The sequence below is a fragment of the Babylonia areolata genome, chromosome 1 (genome assembly GCF_041734735.1).
Source record: "Babylonia areolata isolate BAREFJ2019XMU chromosome 1, ASM4173473v1, whole genome shotgun sequence".
NCBI lineage: Eukaryota > Metazoa > Mollusca > Gastropoda > Neogastropoda > Buccinidae > Babylonia > Babylonia areolata.
Window position 1 is genome coordinate 56,784,880 of NC_134876.1, and position 22,896 is coordinate 56,807,775.

Here is a 22,896-nt window from a genome sequence, read left to right on the forward strand (position 1 = left end):
TGTTAACTTACACATCACAAGAACTTATAGAAGAAGTCATATGGCTGATGAAATGAGTAAAAAAGAAAAGAAAATTAATATAATCTATTAATTATGACCATAAAAAATTCACCAATAATGTAATATATACAAATCTTGCAAAAACTAAATCAAGTCATGTAGCACTTTTGCAAGGCAGTCACTGATCAAAACCATCTCACTGGTACCTACATTTTTTCTAATGATAAAATTGTCCACAAAACACAATAGTGGACATTTCAAATGCAATCACAAGCATAGCAAAAATAAGACTTTTCTCTATAAAACAATCTTGGCAGCCAAAAATGAATAAATGTTACAAGAAAATTATTCAAAATGACAGGATTTATTAAACAGGTTTTCGAAAAACAGTTACTTAAGATGCTTAATTAAGTAACTTTTATTTGATTCTGAGATCAAACTGAAGATAAAGCGAGTTATCTTTAACTAAAAACAACTTTATATTAAACAACAAAAGCTCCGGTATAGCTAACTTAAAGAACAACAACAATGTCAAACAGCATCGTCAAATGATCAGGATAATCCACAAAAACCAACACCCATCAGGACATATAACACAAACTGCTCTGCACATAGTGGATTCAGTGTCCTCGAGGCAGTGTCATATATCTGTATTCGATTGAATAAAAGAGGCATCCATCAGTCTCGGAAGACCATGGAATTGCGCTCTATGTTGTGGTTGATACAAACTGAGTGTGACTGGACAGGCTAATACTGGAGTGTCAGTCCCTCCCACACTGTGCACAAGACAAGTCTGTGAGAATGCTGTGTTGTTTGTGATTGCATGTGTGATGTTTTGTGAACTTCTCAACACAAATGATCAATGCGGCATTGTATTGAAAAACACAACTGCTGCACTTTAACCACTGTTTTCATATATGTGGTGTTTTGTCAATTTTCCCAACACAACTGATCTATGTGTCTATGTGATCTATGTGTACACCTGCTGAACTTTAACCATTGTCCGCAAGTGTAGGTCTGCCCCTTTGGAACTATGGAACTATGCAATGAAAGATTACTTTAAACCAGGATTATAACAGCACTCTCTTACACACACACACACACACACACACACACACACACACACACACACACACACACAGTGAAAGATTACTTTAAACCAGGATTATAACAGAACTCTCTTACACACACACACACACACACACACACACACACACACACACACACACACACATTGAATGACTGGCCTGGAAATGTCATCCTAACAATGCCAAGATCCAATATCTGAAGTGCAAACTGGTTGACATGGTATGAAATAATGGATCAGGAAACCTTTGCACATGTAAAGAAATTCCTTTGACAATATCGCAGTTCCAATCTGCATGCAATGACTTTTATGCATGTTAAACCACTCCCACAATTCAAAGGATTACTGCATAATTTACAGCTATAAAACATCTTAAGAAATTATGGTTCTGAAAACTATTTTTGTTTCTGGCCTCATAACTAGGGAACATTTAAGATATTCAAATATAACATTCTGAAATACTCATGTGTTTTCTACAATGTGAATAATCAAACTATTATAAGGCAGGAAATGAATTTGACTCTCAGTGCATTGTATGGTCACAGTGAAAAAAGTTTCAGCAGATCAACCACAAAAATGAAAAAGCAACCTAAAAAACAAGCCATGCCTTATCAAAATTATGCAACACACTTGCTGCTTTTAGGATGCAAACATGAACTTGCAAGCATATTTTTGGCCAGTAAAAAGTTTTACATGTGCAACATGCAAAACTGGTGTGTACACATATGCATGCCCACATGTGGCCCAACAGACACACAAATTCATGTGTTCTCTCACTTATACACTCTCATACATACATGGCACTCATAAAATTCATTTTTACAAGTTCATCTGAACTGACCACAGCAAAAAAAATGAAAAAAACAAAAACAAAAAAAATTGATGATATTTACAGATTACCTGACAAATATATCACAAAGATTGGTGAAACAAATAAGGATAAGCAGTGAAATGGTAACCCGTATTAAGATCAATGAGAAATGATTGTAAAATATATATTTGAGACAGTTTAAAAATACAAATCTAAACAGCAACCATAGTTTTGTCGAGGAATTATTTTATTTACAGGGTTCATTTTTTGGGGGGTTGTTTGGGTTTTTCCCTTTTGTTTTTGTTTGCTTATGTTAAACATACCTGTTCTTTCAGTCAAATATATTATGAAACATACACAAGATATGATCCACATTTTTATGAGAAATGGGTTACATGTGGTGTATATGATACCAATTTGAATGAAAAAATGTTTATAAACATTTAAAAAATCTGAGAGAGAGAAAATTTCCCCCTCTGCGTGCAAAGCTAAAATGTCGGACTTTATGTGGAAGACATAAACAAGTATCAAAAAAAAAAAAGAAAGAAAAGAACTGAATGATTAACATAAACATAATATTTCATTGTACTGTTAAAGATTTTCATAAGTTTTGAAAGGCAGGAACATCTGAAACAAGCAATATATTGCAATAAAGAAATAAACGCTGTGTGAACATTTTCCAGAATTCTGACTTGTGCAGTTTGACAGCTGCCAGAAAATGCATGTGTGATGGTTTTAGTGTATTTGACAATGTGCGTATGCATGTAACAATGAACATGCATGTTACAGGCTATAATGCATGTGTCACATGGTACAGTGATAATGGAAGTAAGAGATTGCATAAAGTGATCTTTTTGTGAGTGTAAACAGTTTCAGATCAGACAGCACAGAATTAAAAAAAAAGAAGAAAAAAGTGAACTATCGTCTTCACTCCAAGTCACAATTGCCACATGTAAAATCATGTCAGTGTCCATTTTCTTTTCGGCATGATCAAGATGCTAAAGGAAAAAGAAACAATAAAACCCTCTGATGCTTCAGACTGCATGACACTTTCACACTTGTGAAAAAACAAAATCCAAAATTTGCAGCACAAGTCTGTCTGGACTGTTTGGAGACAGGCAGCTAGCTTTGTCAATCTACAAGACGAAACAGTAGTTTATGTTCCTCTGAACAGACACAGGCAGCTTTGTCAATCTTCAAGAAGAAACAGTAGTTTATGTTCCTCTGAACAGACACAGGCAGCTTTGTCAAGCTTCAAGAAGAAACAGTAGTTTATGTTCCTCTGAACAGACACAGGCAGCTTTGTCAATCTTCAAGACGAAACAGTAGTTTATGTTCCTCTGAACAGACACAGGCAGCTAGCTTTGTCAAGCTTCAAGAAGAAACAGTAGTTTATGTTCCTCTGAACAGACACAGGCAGCTTTGTCAATCTTCAAGACGAAACAGTAGTTTATGTTCCTCTGAACAGACACAGGCAGCTTTGTCAAGCTTCAAGAAGAAACAGTAGTTTATGTTCCTCTGAACAGACACAGGCAGCTTTGTCAAGCTTCAAGAAGAAACAGTAGTTTATGTTCCTCTGAACAGACACAGGCAGCTTTGTCAAGCTTCAAGAAGAAACAGTAGTTTATGTTCCTCTGAACAGACACAGGCAGCTTTGCCAAGCTTCAAGAAGAAACAGTAGTTTATGTTCCTCTGAACAGACACAGGCAGCTCTGTCAAGCTTCAAGAAGAAACAGTAGTTTATGTTCCTCTGAACAGACACAGGCAGCTAGCTTTGTCAAGCTTCAAGAAGAAACAGTAGTTTATGTTCCTCTGAACAGACACAGGCAGCTAGCTTTGTCAAGCTTCAAGAAGAAACAGTAGTTTATGTTCCTCTGAACAGACACAGGCAGCTTTGTCAAGCTTCGAGAAGAAACAGTAGTTTATGTTCCTCTGAACAGACACAGGCAGCTTTGTCAAGCTTCGAGAAGAAACAGTAGTTTATGTTCCTCTGAACAGAGACTGAGAGCAGTCCCTCATATATGCATGGTGAAGACATATTTTCTTTGACAAGTTTTTTTTGGGTTTTTTTTTTAATGAAAAGTGCTATTAATCAGTGTACTATTTCTGTAAACTGCTCTTGGTGATTCTTCCATGAGTGAGAATGGCCAATGCAAAACCGCTCAATAATCAAGATACAAAGCCACACAGACATGAATACCTTTTAAAAATAGAAACATATAAAGCTTAAAGCATTTGAATTCAATATATCATTGGTATTCAATTGCTGATGACAAGTTGAAACTAATAAAAAAAAGAAATTATATGTACTGTTTTTACTAATATCACAGTATACAGCAAACCACATTCTGACAATTTTAACTAAAAAAAAAAAAATCAACATAATTAGTCATCAAAAATGTGTAAGCGTGCCTAAACACAGAAACTTTCATTGCAGTTTGTGGCAGCCCATTCATCTGAAAGCGACTGTAAATCAAACCATGTCCTCCCATATATTCATACTGATCTGTTCATTTGTGAAGTTAAGATAGTAAGTTTATAAAAAATATCAACTAAACAACAACAGAGAAAGAGAAAAAAATCAACACAAATATAAGCAACCATTCCTATTTGAAAAAAAAACAAACCCAACCAATCTCACAGATCTGGATTTGCTATGAAACTGGTAATAAAGATCACAATATTGCCATAAGATTAGTCATAAAAATCTCAGTATCATCCAAAATTGATTGCATATCTGATACAGGTTTGTGTGTTTCCAAACACAACTGCATGTTCTGGTTCAGCCTCAGTGCGGGCAAATAAAAGACAAACCCACTGTTTTCGTGCTTTCCATGAAGGCTCAAAAGTCAATGTGAAAATCTGTCTTTTAAATTGAATGCAAATCAGACTCTCTTGAAAGGATTATACATACACATATATGCAAGCATGCACACATGTATGCATGTACACACACACATAAACACATCCATGCACACTAACACTCCTATGTACACACACATGCATGCACACACACACATATGGTATCATATTAACCCACAATATTTTTCCTTTTTCTCAATAAAAGGAGAAAAATAGGTATGACTCTGCCAAAACAACAAATTAAGGTCATGGCACATAAATAACATACAAACATACATCGACTTGGTGTAAATATTGTATTGCAAACAACTGCCACAGAATGTCAATTTTGTACAGTTGTAACACCATTTTCAACCTACCTTTGAAACATTTAGAAAAAAAAAATGTTGCTACCATTCCTTTGGTGTTTTTTTTCCCCAACCCAGATGTAAAAGCAAATGGAATGTGTAGGTTATATATGCACATTACACACCACAATCCCTTTCCAAACACAACATATACACACACATGGTGCAATTGAAAATCTTATCAATCATGATTCTTTTGCTGTCTCTGTCTTTTATTCAAATGCTTTGTTGTTGACAATAAAGGTGCCACTCTATGAGTCAAAATATTGCAGGCAGTTTCTCTGAATGACATTTATTCACTGAGCATTTTTTATTATTATTATTTTTTTTAATAGTCTTTCAGTTGTTTGTTTTATTTTAGATTTTATTTGCAGTAATGTCACATGTTCATATTTGTACAATTTGAAGACTCCAGATCACTTGGGTAAAGAGCACCCCATTTCTCAAAATTCTTAAGAAACAGAAGATGAACAAAACAATAATCGAAATGGTTACAGTACACTGCTGTTAAACTAAAAAAAACCTATTTGTTAACCCAGTGTGAATCCAATTTGATCAATCCAGTAGATCCAATCCAAGAGACAATAATTATTTTCCTCTATTCTATTCTAAGCTGTTTCTTCAGACAAAAACATTTTCTCACAGAAATATTACAATGGAATCAAACAAACAAACAAACAAAAACCCAACAAAAAAAACAAAATCTTGTCCCTCACTGTCACCACACACACACACACACACACACACACACACACACACACACAAACATCTGAAGTTCCTGCAACTGCACTCTTTCTCTCTCTCCACCACACACACTAAACACATTGAGACTGATTCCTCATTTTTAATTTTTTTTTTTTTTTTTTTTTTATAAAACCATATTCGTCTTGTCAATGAAAGGAATCAGGTAAAAAGTTTATTCCAAAAGTGACATGCACTGTTTACCAAACATTTCCATTATTCCACAGCAAGGAATATTGGTCCTCTCTGTTGTTCCCAAGGACATGATGTTCTGGCAGCCATGAAATACACTCCGGAAACATTTCTTTTTGTCCAACGTGCTATCAACATTGCATTAAAGAGAACCCATGATCCATCAGCATCAACACACAAGCCAGTTATCTGGGAAGGGCTTGTCCAGTTACAGTGATGTCCCCTCTTCTGTACTGTGGGATTGTGGGAAGAGGTCTCCTGGAGGGTTTGTTTCCATTGGTCTGCGGTGTGCTGACAGCTGAAGAGTCTGAAACAGCTCCATTACCAGCTGCCTGACCTGTAAATTCCACAGAATGATCATGAAATTTATCAGACTTTCTTTCTGTTTGTTTATTGTTTGTTTTGTGTTGCCCTGTCATCTGCACTGTTTCATTGGCATCACTCCCACGTCACTCATTCTGTGTCCCCCCCCACCCCACACCCCACGCCCCCCCCCCCTCCCCCCCCCTAGCCCCCACACAGCCACACCCAGGTTCATCTACCCCAGTCTCAGCAATGGAAACTATCAATGTTCTGTTATCAGGGTATGCCACACCAGAGAAGATCCTGCTGAAAACTGAGGCCACCATGAGAGCAGGGCATGAAAGTCTGCTGAATCAGAGATTTCCTTTTCCTGAACTCATGATGAAAGAGAATTACAAAAATGAAAAAGATGTTGGCGGTCCAATTAAGGTTTGGGACTATGTGAGAAGGTTGTACTCTGTGCTTCATTTCATAACAATCCAATCATCAACCAGCCCCAAGAGATACAGGCACCTAGAGAGTTGGTCAGGAAATTTGAGCAACATTTGCAAAGATACATACATACAGCAGATGATATTCAACTGTGCGGTCCTTGTCTTTCCATTTGAACCTGTGACTCCGTAGAGGGTCATTTTAATGTTAGAGAATTCTTACCAATATACCATGAAATGCTTATTTTTTGGTTGAGGAAACACGCATGTGCATGCCATACAACTCATGAAAGAGAAAATATCTACAGAAGTGCCTTTGACTGAAGGGACACAGGTTTGATCCTGGTATTAGCACCTTGTGACAACATCAGTTATGTGATGGACTTCTGATCCAGTGTTCAATGATCAGGGTTGGAGGCTGCATTCTGGCATGGTGCTGTGTCCTTCAGAAAGGCACTTTATTACACTTTTGCTGGGACCACTCAGGTGTTCACGGATACCTGGCTTTGGCTGGGGAAGGTTTAACGGCTGAATGAGACATCACCTTCCTCAGCCAAAACCCTAGTGACAGTGGATATGAATCCACTGCCCTTATGGCAGTAAAAACCTTTAGGTCCTTTAACTGATAAATGTTGTCTACACATGTATTATTGTTCTTATCGAGTACAGTCATGAAGATGGCTTCTGGGATGGTGTATCAGGGTTCACAAAAAGTTGAGGACCACAGTTTTCGGCTGAGGGGCATGGTGAACTGATGCTGAATTTCCAGCAAACAGCAGTGTTTGCAACCAGTGTGATGAGCACCACTCATAACCTGAGGTGCTTTCTTGCACATACACTTCCATTTTTTTTGCAAAGAAAAACCACACCTAATTTTTATCAACCACTGATTAATTGTAAATCTTTGGTTGAGAAATTGATATTTCATACACCCATTTCAAGCTGTTCATTCAGTATGTATGCCTGGAACAGCTGTTTGTGTTTTCTATGAGAGGCCTGTGGTCAACCACACACAGGCTGCATTATTGAAATAATCTCTCGGTTTTTTTGTTTTGTTTTTTAAAATCATTTTATGAAAACATATATGCTTTTATATGCCGTCCTCAACATTCTGTCAATCTTTTATCTCCACCATGAAAACAGGTCTGCTTTTATGAAGTGGTCCTTAACTGTTTGTGAACCCTGTACCTCCAACACGAAAACAGGCTTGCTTTATGAAGTGGTCCTTAACTGTTTGTGAACTCTGTACCTCCACCATGAAAACAGGCCTGCTTTATGAAGTCGTCCTTAACTGTTTGTGAACCCTGTACCTCCAACACGAAAACAGGCCTGCTTCATGAAGTGGTCCTTAACTATTTGTGAACCCTGTACCTCCACCCTGTTTAACAACACTTACTTCTCTGACGAGGGCGCGTGTTCCTCTTACGTCCCGGAGACAGTGCTCGATTTCTGTTGTCATCTGAGTCACACACAGTTAAGGAAAGGATGATGAAAACACAGCAGAAGATGTAAGACAAGTGTGCACTGTGGGCATTTCTACTTCAGCAGTTTTGTGAGATATGCCTGCTTAATTCTGTCCACAGCGATTGGCAATGTGATCTTTCCTTTTATCATCATACTAATACTACAACAAACAATAATGATGATGGTGATGATGATAATGATGATGATATTAATACAACTATCATCAATAATGATATCAATAATTACAATATGTGCAATTTTCTCTTTTGCTTGTTATTTTGTTTATATTTGATAATTTTCAATGTTCCGTTACATACTGAGGTAGCTGTTGACACGTTCCACACTGCTCCAGACTCTTCATTTGAAAATGACAAATGAGTGATTTCCATAAGAACAAAAATCCATAAAATCTTCAAACACTTTTCACAATGATGATTTGTTTCCAAAATTTCATTTTGTTCACACAGAAGCTTACAACGCAACATGATTTCTCTTGTCCTGTAAAACTTAACAGACTTCAATGGATAAACAAATCACCAAGAAGCAAGCTCCTGCATATCTATCATTCTCCTCCCAGAACAGACCCAACTAAAAGGTATGTGAGTTAATTACAATCAGAACAGAAATAAAACAAACACAACAGCCATTCGACTAAAGCTGAGGACCTACAATCTGAGACTCCCTGGTTTAAATCCTAATCATGGTGCCTGGTGGGTAAGGATGGAAAATTGTCTTATCTCCCAGGTCAACTGATATGCAGCAGACCTGCTAGTGCCTGAACCACCTTTATGTGTATACGCAGGCAAAAAATCAAATTCGCAAAACAGAGACCATCTAATCCATGTCAGCTTACAGTGGGCTGAAGAAACACTAACATACCAAGCTCGCACAACCCTGAAAACAGAGTATGTCTGCCTACCTGATGGGGTAAAAAGGGTAATTCACATGGAGGCCCACTTATACATATGAATTTAAGTTGGAGTTGCTTGTCTATAAACACAGAAAAAGAAGCAGTGAAATAGAAAAAATAGAATACAAAATATATACCTGTTGGTAATCTGTTTGAATTTTCCTGTCCCCGAGGCCGGCGGCCATTTCTGGGTGCATTTTTCCTGGCTTGTGTCTTGGCGTACTGCAAGAGAGACAGGGGAAACAAATGCACATCATGAATCTATTTCAAGTGTCCTAAAACAAAACAAAATTTTTTTTGACTACTATCATTATCAATACTCAAAAGAACTTTTTTTTTTTGTGGCCTCAGTTGCATGCAAGATCACAGAGCACATTGTCTCACTCTTTTTTCTTCTTCTTCTTTTTATTTTATTTTAGTGCTCTTCATGTGTCTTTCTTCATTGGCCGAAAAAAACAACAACACAAAACAACAACAAAACCTAACAATAAAAAAAAACAAAAACAACAACCAAAAAACAAAGAAAGTAAAAAAAAAAAGAACTCTCCCAGCCACATACATTCACATCATTCATGCACAGTTCTTTATCTGTGTGATATTCTACTGATGGACAAACTTTGTACTTTTTAATTGTTGTAAGATTATGAGTGTCTGGGTTTTTTCCTGCACTAGTGTGTGTTACATCCTGTGTAATGACTCACTCATTCTCTCCCTCTTTCATGTATTGACCATATTTGTATGTGCGCGTGCGCACAAAAGAACTGTAAAATATGCACACAATATTATCTTCTTGATGTGCTATTGCACAGCAAACCATCACACAATTGACAAGACTTGTTTCTCAAATCCTAACACTGTGCACAGTTGATGGTGGACTGCAACATTATCCAAACTGCATACAGTATCAAAAGTGTTAATCTATGATGCCTTCAGCCACACAGAAGCATATCCATCAACTTTTTCACTTTGATTGCTGAACATTCAAATAGCTTGGTGGCCCTTATCAACAAACTGTGCTAAGACAAAAGTGCAGAATATTTACTGATAACACAAGCTTTTCTCAAGGCACTGTGATATGAAACATTAAAATCTGAGCATGTGTGAGGGTGGGAAGGGAGGGGGGATGTTAAGTGCTAAATCTTGCGTTATTTTGTGGAAATACTTGTGTGTGTGTGTGTGTGTGTGTTCGTTCGAGTGCATTCATCTGTGTGTGTGTGTGTTGGGACAGTGAGATAAGACATAAGAGACAAGAGGAGGACTATTAGGGAGCATGAGAGGGACAGATGTAGCGTGAGAGAGAGAGAAAAAAAAATCACCTTTTCTTTGTGTATGTAATCAATAATGTCCAGTGTTTTTTTCTTTTTTGTTTATCTAATATGTATATTTCTATAGATACCAATGTAAAGTGCTTTGCGCTCGCTTAAATACTAGAAGGTCGTTAAGAAGTGTCCTTTATTATTACATTTATCTATTCATTTTCTCATTCCTTATTTTTTGTATTATCCTCTGTTTACTACTAAAAGTCTTTCGTCATTATTATCAATACCAATAAATCAAAGCGGTGAATATCAAAACCATCTGAATTTAAAAGATCTTTCAATTCTTTTAAAAATCAGACCGTGGAATAATGTTATTTTGAAGAACTTTCCTTTTGAAAAGCAAACTCCTGTTCTGAACAAAAAAGAGAAAAGCAACTGTTTGAAGTAACCCCATCCCCACACACCTGTGTTGAGTAACCACCCCAACCTCCCTCCTTTCTGAGTAACCCCCCTGCCCCTCCTCACCTGTTCTGAGTATCCCCCTGCCCCTCCTCACCTGTTCTGAGTATCCCCCCTGCCCCTCCTCACCTGTTCTGAGTATCCCCCTGCCCCTCCTCACCTGTTCTGAGTATCCCCCTGCCCCTCCTCACCTGTTCTGAGTATCCCCCCTGCCCCTCCTCACCTGTTCTGAGTATCCCCCTGCCCCTCCTCACCTGTTCTGAGTATCCCCCTGCCCCTCCTCACCTGTTCTGAGTATCCCCCTGCCCCTCCTCACCTGTTCTGAGTATCCCCCTTTCTTCCTGTTGTCATCAGAAGGGTCCAGCTTCCTGCCCCTGTAGCGGGCATCCCCTCCCTGCAGAGGGGGGAGACTGGTGTCCGTGTGGATGCTGGTCTTCTCCAGCGTGTTCTGGGACAGGTTGTCGTCACTCACGTTGGGCACCTCGTCCCGGTAACCCCCCTCCTCCGTCATCTGGTTGTGCTGGGCCAGGCGACTCGAGGTCAAAGTCGGGACAGGAATCTCCGAAGGTGAAGGGCGGTATAACGTTCTCGGCAGCACCCTGTTACGCTTTTTGGCCGCAAGGGCGGCAATGCTGCGTGTGTTGGAGGCGATGATTTCACGGTCTTCATAGGAGGTTTTGGACTGGCGGGAGGGGGCCACGGGGACTGGGGAGGTGAAGTGACTGTTGTCATCCATCGGGTCGTTCTTCCACACCCGGCTCAGCACCTGTGAGCGTCGCATGTGTTTGGCTTTGGCGCTCTGCGTGAACACCTTCTCTTTTTCTTCCCTGTGGACAAACAGGTGTCACACACAATGAAAAGACTTCTAAGTGTGTGTGTGTGTGTGTGTGTGTGTGTGTGTGTGTGTGTGTGTGAGGTTTAACTTCAGAAGACTGTCAATGCATCTTACAAACTGCATGTGCGCAAAGTAAATGAAACTAATTGCACTTTTGTTTAGTCCAGCTGTGCATTTAACTGATTATCCAAGATGCACATCCCTTCAAGCCTAGCCTTGTATTACATTTCATCCCATTTGCTGCGTCCACACTAGAATACCATTAAAATAATTTTTGGTATGAACCTACATTTTCTTTCACAAAATCTTGGTGAATCATATTTGACATGCCAGCAAACATACAGCCAAGCAACTAACTGACAAACCAAACCAACCTGTAAATCAACTAACCAACCAGCTAGAATTTCAACAAGAGTGGTAAAACATATTTTACAATCAGATGGAATTCAAACAAGAGTGGTAAAACATATTTTACAATCAGATGGAATTCAAAGTAGCAATCCATAACACACAAATGGGAAAATCAATAACCAGTAATACATGAATGTGGAAAAGCGAATACAAACATATACAAATGATTTATCCAGCAAAGGCCTTTGCCCCCCTTGTGAAGGGCTGTGTATGGACAACTTCAATCCTGGCATCTATTTTTTTTTTTAATAGGAAATATTAAGTCAGCACAATTTCTCTAATCTTTACCACATTATACAGACAAAGAGACAAGTTTCAGACAGTATCAGCATTTGTAGAGGACATCAATAATCTAAATCTACAGAGATTTGAGCTTTTAGTAAATTTTGGGGTGTTTCAAACAAATTCTTGGAATGGACAACAGAGAAGAAAACGCATTTCATTGTCTTTACTTTCTTTACATAGTGGATGTCATAAGCATCATTATCATAACCTGTGTAGTTTTTGTACAGATAAGCATGAACATTTATATCAGATAATCCCAAACTAAATCTGGTCATTGTGGAAAGGGGAAAAGCAGTCATTAAAATATGAATGCAAAAAGCAATAATTAGTTACTCATGAATGGGGAAAAAACCCAACTTACTCAGGTCCCTCCACTGAGGGAGAGAAGTTCAGGCCAGGCAAGGGCTGCGACACAAAAATAAAAAACAACTTAAAGTTCAACAAATCAAACCATGTTGCTTACAGCCCATCTAACTGCACAGGGGCCATTTCAGGGCTGAACAACTGTCACCACATCTGTACCACACCAAATCACATCAATTAGTCCCACTGGTATCACATTTACTTTAGTTAACAATGCCTTCCATGTCATATCAATGCCATCAGTATCTCATTCGAATATATCAACTACCAAGGCCATTAACACAACATTATCAAAAAAATATTGTTAATCAAACTGTGTCAAATAATTAACTGAAAAAAAGACCAGTATGTCAATTTTAAAGACATAACTATCTGACCTAATTTCAACAATACAATGTCAAACACATCTCAGTAAATTATGTTAAATAATGCTATCCGCAAAACGTTTTTTAAATGAACCTTATTGAATCATCTCAGTGGAAAGCATCAACTAACAATGCCATGACTCTCACATGAAACAAATCTCACTCAATCATATTGTGATTTTTAGTAATACTTGTATACTGGTGTATGGCCTCCTGGTGACCTTGTATTAATAGTTATCTGTCAACTGCCAAAGCTGTGAATGTGGCAGATGAACCCAAGTATGGCTGTGTACAGGGGACTTGGAATGAGCAGTGTGAGAGTAATGCCACTAAAACTGTGCAGATGAACGGGCAGCAAAAGCAAACCAAAAAGAGAAGTAAAAACACATGTGAGCCAACCAAATATACCCGTTTACATTCCAAAGACTGAGAACTGCTATTTCAGACTTTATTTCACAAGAAAACCCCCAAAGAGGAAGCAGTACCTTGGGTATGCTGGGCAGAGGACTGACCGCTCCAAACTCCAGTCCATTCCGAGTCATTTCCTCTCTCTCCTTGCGATAGAGCTCATACAGGTCTTCCAGGTCTTTGGGGCAGTGAACACTGTTTTCTGTTACAATCACGAACTGAGGGGTCAGCTAAAGAGAGGGCAAGAAAGAAAACAAGGAGACGCAAAAAACTGAAAACCTCTTGGTTTTCGTTTTGACGTATTTGTTTTCTAAGTTGAAAGTTTTATAAAAAACAACAACAACAGAATATTGTTTTATTTGCTAGAACCATTGTCTAATGTCTAACATCAAATACTATATATATGTGTGCACAAACAATTATATGCTGCATGAATATCTAAACTCCTACTGTGCTTGTATATGGATATGTATCATTCCCTTCTTGTGTTAAAACTTTCCCTCCAATATTCCTTGTGATCCCTATCGTTTGGTAAAAGACAAATTCTATTCTGTATGTTATATCAAAAAACAAGCAGCAATAGACACAAAATCATGACAGTCACAAAAAATCCTGATTATCAAAGGAACACACACATACCGAAACTTGGCTGTATTTCATTTGCAAGAAACATCAGTAGCAGCACTTGATTTTTTTTTTTATTCTTCACCTAACATTAAAACATGATCTGTTACCTGATTTTTACACGTTCACTTTCATTTACATATGATTTCATTTTCATTTGAAAGACATTTTCCCTCCCTCCCTTATTATAGAACGGTGATTTCACCAGGAAGAGGTAGACGACCAATCAGTCCTCCATAATGATAATAATAACAATGTAACTTTGGATAATTCTTACCCTGTGGCTCTAGCTGCATTTAAGAACACAAGTGGAATAAGGTACAAGAATATGATATATTCAAAAAGAAGAAGTTTAGATACAATATTGCTAAAAACACTTTCTTAAAAGTAATGCAAAATCACTCACATCTAACACTTTTCCCACCTCATCACCAACCCCAGCCCACGCTGACTCACACACATACATGCGCAAAGATGGCCTGGGTAGAGGGTTGGGGGGAAGGAAGAAAGATGTAAAGTTTAAAACATTGAGCAAATATGTTTTAAGGAGGTTCAGCACTCACCATCCAGCAGGTCTCGTTGCCGGCGAATGATGTCGTCAGTCAGGTTGTGATGGTGGCGGAGGCGAGAGATGACCATGTCTTTCTTTTTGATCTGGAAGTCCCTCAGGAGACTGGCGGACTGGGACTCCATGTTCTCAATCTCCAGCTGGTGGACTTTGCACAGCAGCCTCATGATCTCCTGCTGGTCCACGCCACTCACACGCATTGGGATCATCTGAAAATGAGCGACTTCATGACAACACCTTTTTTCCCCTCTGTGTGTTAGAAATAACCCCTGCTGGTTTCAATAATCATTAATTGTTCAACAGTACACATGAATAACAAATGCAAACAAAGGCAAAGAGCATCAACAAAGCTTGAAGCTTATACTGTGCTCACACATTACACTTCAGTTTGATGGCTGGTGAACCATATTATCATTAACATCAAATAACTTATTCATAACCCCTGTTCTGCTATCCCTTTCTCTTATGCATATTGATTTTCTCTCTTTCTTTCTGCCTTTGTGGGCTAGTCCCATATTCTTTTCTTTTTGATTAAACTTTTTTTTATGTTATCATGTATGGCCATTTTTAACTTATTTAAAAGCAACCACATTATGTTTTGGGGGTATGGACATTCATAAAGTCCCCTAGAAAGAAAACAGAAAGAAACCAAAGACAAATGGATAAAACAACAACAAAACAAAACAAAAATTGATATAATTCCTTCTAGTGTATCAGTCAAACTGTTCCAATGACTGCAGTACATTCAAATACCTTGATCTTGCCAACATAAAAACAACAACAAAATGATTCAACAGGCAATGAAGAAAAGTATGCTTAATGTAATACAGAATCTTCAAATCTGAGGTGCTTATTCTCGGGACTCCCTATCCACATACCCTCAGTTTGTGTGTTTTTTTCTGTCCCATCATTCATGCCATTTCAGTGGTGTTACCCCCTTGCCACTCATTCCCAGTCCCCTGCCACATACAGCATCCACTTCAAGATCCCAGTCCTGACGCCCATGTTTAATTCTTTCAATGTTCATGATTAGAAGAAAGAGTATGCTTTTGACATCTTTACTCACTCTTGTTCATCATACAACTGAATCCAATGATATGATTTTCTGTTAACAAAAAATACAATGTAACACACACACATGCACAACTTCCCCAACCAGTTGCTGTCAGGCTGATTAAATTTAACATATGTCATAAGGCTGCAGTCCCAGTGCAAGCAGTCCACAAGGAACTGTTAGGTCATGAAGAGGCCAAACAATACATCATCAACTCACTTCTACCTTGAAACTCCTAGATAAATGCTTTAACCCATTCTACCCCACAGCTACATGCCTGCTACTACTCCCCCGGACCAGCACCACATGATACCATGGCAGAAAAAAACAGGGTGCTTCACTAAAACACTGAGAATTGATGGAGAATTGTTGATTTTATCAGTCAAACAAAGCTTCTTTTTCATGCTTCCTGAATCTGTAAATGGTTCAGTTTAGAATGCCAGCACTACCAAGCTAGAATGGACGAAATTAGAATAGTGTGTTGGTACAAGAATACTTGTACCTGGTCTACAGGGGAAGTAATCATGGTATGAGTTAACTCATACCTGGAGTAGAATGAGTTAAGATAATAATGAATACCAAATATATATATATATATATATATATATATATCTAAACTAACACCCCTACAAGACAAACTTACTTCTGCAAGCTTGTGAGTCTTGTTCTGAGCAGTCTCCAGCTCCTTCTGCACAGTGGTGATGACACGCTCCGTTTTGTGTTTCTCGTCATGGAGCACCTTCAGCTCGTCTCGTGCCACCTGCACCTCCTCTGGGTCCACTCTCTCCCCCCCTCCCGCCAGTTCCAGAGCCTTCTCCTCATCTGTTGCATTGTATCTTATTGTATTGTACTGTACTGTATTGTATTGTACTGTATTGTACTATGTTGTATTGTATTGTACTGTATTGTATTATATCATATTATATTATTGTATTGTATCATATCGTACCATATTGTATTATATTGTACTGTATCATTACTATTTGTCACAGCAGATGTGTCTGAATGAAATCTGGGCCACTCTCCCAAGAGAGAGAGTGTGTCGCTACTGTACAGCACCATCTTTTTTTCTGTTGTAATGAATGAACAATGAGGCAAGAAGAGTAATGGCCTTGTGGTAACATACCTGTCTTGAAAGCGAGAGAATCTGAGCACACGGGATTGTACCCCACACTCGCCTGTATTTCCCTTCCAAATTCCACTAGACCTTGAGTGGTGGTTCGGATGCTAGTCATTTGGATGGTAGCATGCACCTTGCACTCAAAAATTGAATCCACTACATCAGAAGGATTGTCACTGGCTAAAGTCTCTGGATAAAACTCCTCTTTGATAGGAAAACAAATACCCTTGCAATCTGCTAATGCCACCAGTATTCAGCTAGCACACAGGTAATAAAAGGTACAATGCAACAAACCCATACATTTACCCGTTTGCTTGTTAAATCGGTAACATAAGCAGCATTTGCTTGTTGAATCGGTAACATAAGCAGCATTGACTTGAAGTTGAGTACGTTGTAAATGGAAAAAGTTACTTCTGTTTATCATTTTTTCAATCCTTTACTCTCCTTGCCTTATTGTTCATTCAACAGACAACAAGAGAGGCAAGGCCTTCAAGACTCACTTGTGATACACTTAAAAAAAAAAAAATCCAAGCTTTTTATGTATTGAGTATAATTTCAAAATGTAATGTTTAAGATGAGAAAGATCAGTTTAAAGCAAATTAAGTCCCCTAGCATTAATTACAGAGTAATTTCCCTTTTTTACTATCTGCACCAAAACGTTTGCAAAATAAATAAAACTTCCATGCTTAGCAAAAGAAGTTCCTGTTAGAACAAAAAATGATAATAATGACTGCTCTTCTTGTTGGCTCAGAATATCAGATCAAAGTGCCAAGTTTAGAGAATACAAAAAATATAAATATAACAGTAAATGCAGTTTGCATATAATTACGCTTCATTTTTTATTTTTTTTGTGCCCATCCCAGAGGTGCAATATTGTTTTAAACAAGATGACTGGAAAGAACTGAAATTTTCCTATTTTTATGCCTAATTTGGTGTCAACTGCCAAAGTATTTGCAGATAAAATGTCAATGTTAAAGTTTACCACGGACACACAGACACACACACACACACACATACAGAGACAACCGAACAAGTGAGTCAAAAAAGGGTGGGGATGGCACTATGCAGTAGCGACACACTCTCTCTTGGGAGAGCGGCCCAAATTTCAATCAGAGAAATCTGCTGTTGGAAACAAAACACTTAAACATTATTACAGCAAAAAGTTATATAAGACACATTTTTTACATCCACGATAAAAGTTATGAAAGAAATCATAATAAACATGACATGATCATGACATACATGATAAAAGGTATAAAAGAAGTCACAATAAACTCTTCTTCAGGTCTTGACAGAGCTTAAAAAAAAATTTTTTAAAAAGAAAAGAAGAAGCAATATCATATTCAGGTAAAAGTGAATTAACAACAAATGTGTTTCATAATAAAATCTTAAACATCCATCTGAATTCTTTGAAATATAAAATGAAAAATAAAAGAAAAAAAAAGAGTGCCATAATCAGTTTGAATTGACTCAGGCACAGAAAATTGTCTTCCTTACAACATAACAAAACTACATTTGCACTGTTCATGGAAATCCTTTTGGCTGATTTGCTCCATTTGGTAAATGAGACAACCCAACATGACAGAGCAAGCTACAAAATGATGACAAACACCAACACAGTAACACTAAGTCAAGGTTTTGTCACCAAGACAATTATAGAACCCAAGTCAATACAAGTTTACAAGCCTTTTGTTATCAAAAGAACAAAGCATGATCAAAAGAACTGCACTTCATGGCTGGTCAGTGCTTCTTGAAAAACACAACCTTCATCATGAGTGGTCAGTCGCTGGTTCAATCATGTGTTAAGAACATGCTTCAGTAAGGGCGTGACTAACAATTTCACATAGAAGTTAAGTTTCATATGCTGGAGAGATTACGTTTAATAGAACAGTTTCATCTTTCCCTCTGAAAAAAGAAGAGTTGTCGAAAGAACAGATGGCTCTCACCCAGTTTGATTCAAAACTCACCTAGGTATTTGTTGTCACTGTTCAAAACTGCCAGCTCTCCTGCCTGCCTGTCCTTGTTTGACTCCCACCTGTCAACAGACCAACAATGTGGGTATATATCCTCCCACCTGTCAACAGACCAACAATGTGGGTATATATCCTCCCACCTGTCAACAGACCAACAATGGTATATATCCTCCCACCTGTCAACAGACCAACAATGGTATATATCCTGCCACCTGTCAACAGACCAACAATGTGGGTATATATCCTCCCACCTGTCAACAGACCAACAATGGTATATATCCTCCCACCTGTCAAGAGACCAACAATGTGGGTATATATCCTCCCACCTGTCAACAGACCAACAATGGTATATATCCTCCCACCTGTCAACAGACCAACAATGTGGGTATATATCCTCCCACCTGTCAACAGACCAACAATGGTATATATCCTCCCACCTGTCAAGAGACCAACAATGGTATATATCCTCCCACCTGTCAACAGACCAACAATGTGGGTATATATCCTCCCACCTGTCAACAGACCAACAATGTGGGTATATATCCTCCCACCTGTCAACAGACCAACAATGTGGGTATATATCCTCCCACCTGTCAACAGACCAAAAATGTGGGTATATATCCTCCCACCTGTCAAGAGACCAACAATGGTATATATCCTCCCACCTGTCAACAGACCAACAATGTGGGTATATATCCTCCCACCTGTCAACAGACCAACAATGTGGGTATATATCCTCCCACCTGTCAACAGACCAACAATGTGGGTATATATCCTCCCACCTGTCAACAGACCAACAATGTGGGTATATTCCCTCCCACCTGTCAACAGACCAACAATGTGGGTATATTCCCTCCCACCTGTCAACAGACCAAAAATGTGGGTATATTCCCTCCCACCTGTAAACAGACCAACAATGTGGGTATATATCCTCCCACCTGTCAACAGACCAAAAATGTGGGTATATTCCCTCCCACCTGTCAACAGACCAACAATGTGGGTATATTCCCTCCCACCTGTCAACAGACCAACAATGTGGGTATATATCCTCCCACCTGTCAACAGACCAACAATGTGGGTATATATCCTCCCACCTGTCAACAGACCACCAATGTGGGTATATATCCTCCAACCTGTAAACAGACCAACAATGTGGGTATATATCCTCCCACCTGTCAACAGACCAACAATGTGGGTATATATCCTCCCACCTGTCAACAGACCAACAATGTGGGTATATATCCTCCCACCTGTCAACAGACCAACAATGTGGGTATATTCCCTCCCACCTGTCAACAGACCAACAATGTGGGTATATATCCTCCCACCTGTCAACAGACCAAAAAATGTGGGTATATATCCTCCCACCTGTCAACAGACCAAAAATGTGGGTATATATCCTCCCACCTGTCAACAGACCAACAATGTGGGTATATTCCCTCCCACCTGTCAATTGACCAAAAATGTGGGCATATATCCTCCCACCTGTGAACAGACCAACAATGTGGGTATATTCCCTCCCACCTGTCAACAGACCAACAATGTGGGTATATATCCTCCCACCTGTCAACAGACCAAAAATGTGGGTATATATCCTCCCACCTGTCAACAGACCAACAATGTGGGTATATATCCTCCCACCTGTCAACAGACCAACAATGTGGGTATATATCCTCCCACCTGTCAACAGACCAACAATGTGGGTATATATCCTCCCACCTGTCAACAGACCAACAATGTGGGTATATTCCCTCCCACCTGTCAACAGACCAACAATGTGGGTATATTCCCTCCCACCTGTCAACAGACCAAAAATGTGGGTATATTCCCTCCCACCTGTAAACAGACCAACAATGTGGGTATATATCCTCCCACCTGTCAACAGACCAAAAATGTGGGTATATTCCCTCCCACCTGTCAACAGACCAACAATGTGGGTATATTCCCTCCCACCTGTCAACAGACCAACAATGTGGGTATATATCCTCCCACCTGTCAACAGACCAACAATGTGGGTATATATCCTCCCACCTGTCAACAGACCACCAATGTGGGTATATATCCTCCAACCTGTAAACAGACCAACAATGTGGGTATATATCCTCCCACCTGTCAACAGACCAACAATGTGGGTATATATCCTCCCACCTGTCAACAGACCAACAATGTGGGTATATATCCTCCCACCTGTCAACAGACCAACAATGTGGGTATATTCCCTCCCACCTGTCAACAGACCAACAATGTGGGTATATATCCTCCCACCTGTCAACAGACCAAAAAATGTGGGTATATATCCTCCCACCTGTCAACAGACCAAAAATGTGGGTATATATCCTCCCACCTGTCAACAGACCAACAATGTGGGTATATATCCTCCCACCTGTCAACAGACCAAAAATGTGGGCATATATCCTCCCACCTGTCAACAGACCAACAATGTGGGTATATTCCCTCCCACCTGTCAACAGACCAACAATGTGGGTATATATCCTCCCACCTGTCAACAGACCAAAAATGTGGGTATATATCCTCCCACCTGTCAACAGACCAAAAATGTGGGTATATATCCTCCCACCTGTCAACAGACCAACAATGTGGGCATATATCCTCCCACCTGTCAACAGACAAGAAATACGGGTATATGCGCTCCCACCTGTAAACAGACAATAAATGTGGATAAACATCTTCCTACCTGCAGACAGACCATAAACATAGGTATATATCTTACCACCCGTAGACAGACAATAAAAATGTGCTTCTATCCTCCCACCTGTAAATACACCATTAATATGTGTATAAAATATCCCACCTGTAAACAGACCATGAAAATGTGTTTCTATCCTCCCACCTGCAAACAGACCATAAATATGGGTGTATGGCCTCTCACATGTGAATATGTAGGCAACCATACACAGTTTTGTAGGGTGTGTATGCTGGGTATGTTCTTGTTTCCAAAGCTGACTATACGCTGACATGGATCACAGGATCTTTAACCACTCAAGCTGTTGAATAAATGAATGAATTATTTTTCCTTACTGAATAAAAGTGGAATAAGCAAAAACAAGCCTTTTTTTTTATATATATACATTCTACCTTCAGGGCAAAGGAAAAAAACCAACAAAGAAGAAGAAGGAGAAAGACATTAACATGATAAGTCGCACATGAGGACAAAATTGCCAGTGCTGAAACCATGCACAATGAGCTACTTCTTCTTCGTTCTGGGGTTGTAACTCCCACGTTCACTCGTATGTACACGAGTGGGCTTTCACGTGTATGACCGTTTTTACCCCGCCATGTAGGTAGCCATACTCCGTTTTTGGGGATGTGCATGCTGGGTATGTTCTTGTTACTATAGCCCACTGAACACTGACATGGATTACAGGATCTTGAATGTGCGTATTTATCTTTTGCTTGCGTATACACACGAAATGGGTTCAGGCACAATCAGGTCTGCACATATGTTAACCTGGGAGATCGGAAAAACATCCACCCTTTACCCACTAGGCGCTGGCACCAAGATTCGAACCCGGGACCCTCAGACTGAAAGTCCAATGCTTTAACCACTTGAATATTGAGCCCATCTGGGCTACTGAATGGCACAGCACAGCACAGCACGCACTCAGTGATGATGATCTGGTTGCGGCTGGTCTCCAGACTGATCTCCATGGAAGCGTTGGTGAGCTCCATGAGGGTGCGGCGCAGCTCCATCTGGTCCTTGAAGCTGGTCAGCAGCTGCTCCTTGTAGCGGTTCACCTCCTCCCGGTCCACCTCCAGCCGTGACCCCATCACCTCCGCTGTGGAAACAACCAATCGTGTTCAGGATTTAAGGCACATCTCCGCTGTGAAAACAACCAATCGTGTTCAGGGATTTAAGGCACATCTCCGCTGTGGAAACAACCAATCGTGTTCAGGATTTAAGGCACATCTCCGCTGTGAAAACAACCAATCGTGTTCAGGATTTAAGGCACATCTCCGCTGTGAAAACAACCAATCGTGTTCAGGGATTTAAGGCACATCTCCG

The 22,896-nt window shown here is 39.3% G+C and overlaps 1 protein-coding gene across 1 annotated transcript in view; it reads right to left on the reverse strand.

Annotated features, from left to right (window-relative positions):
• Positions 1-6,206: 6,206 nt before the first annotated feature.
• LOC143284452 (kinesin-like protein KIF19) overlaps positions 6,207-22,896 on the reverse strand; it is a 51,688-nt gene continuing 34,998 nt past the window's right edge. Inside the window, exons 10-19 of the mRNA XM_076591094.1 lie at positions 22,495-22,669; positions 18,867-18,934; positions 16,423-16,601; positions 14,721-14,934; positions 13,611-13,735; positions 12,759-12,802; positions 11,183-11,693; positions 9,286-9,370; positions 8,171-8,233; positions 6,207-6,377 (exon numbers count right to left, since the gene is read on the reverse strand). Coding sequence (XP_076447209.1) covers positions 6,226-6,377; positions 8,171-8,233; positions 9,286-9,370; positions 11,183-11,693; positions 12,759-12,802; positions 13,611-13,735; positions 14,721-14,934; positions 16,423-16,601; positions 18,867-18,934; positions 22,495-22,669 — 1,616 coding nt within the window. The 3' untranslated portion in view covers positions 6,207-6,225. The remainder of the gene's footprint in view (positions 6,378-8,170; positions 8,234-9,285; positions 9,371-11,182; positions 11,694-12,758; positions 12,803-13,610; positions 13,736-14,720; positions 14,935-16,422; positions 16,602-18,866; positions 18,935-22,494; positions 22,670-22,896) is intronic.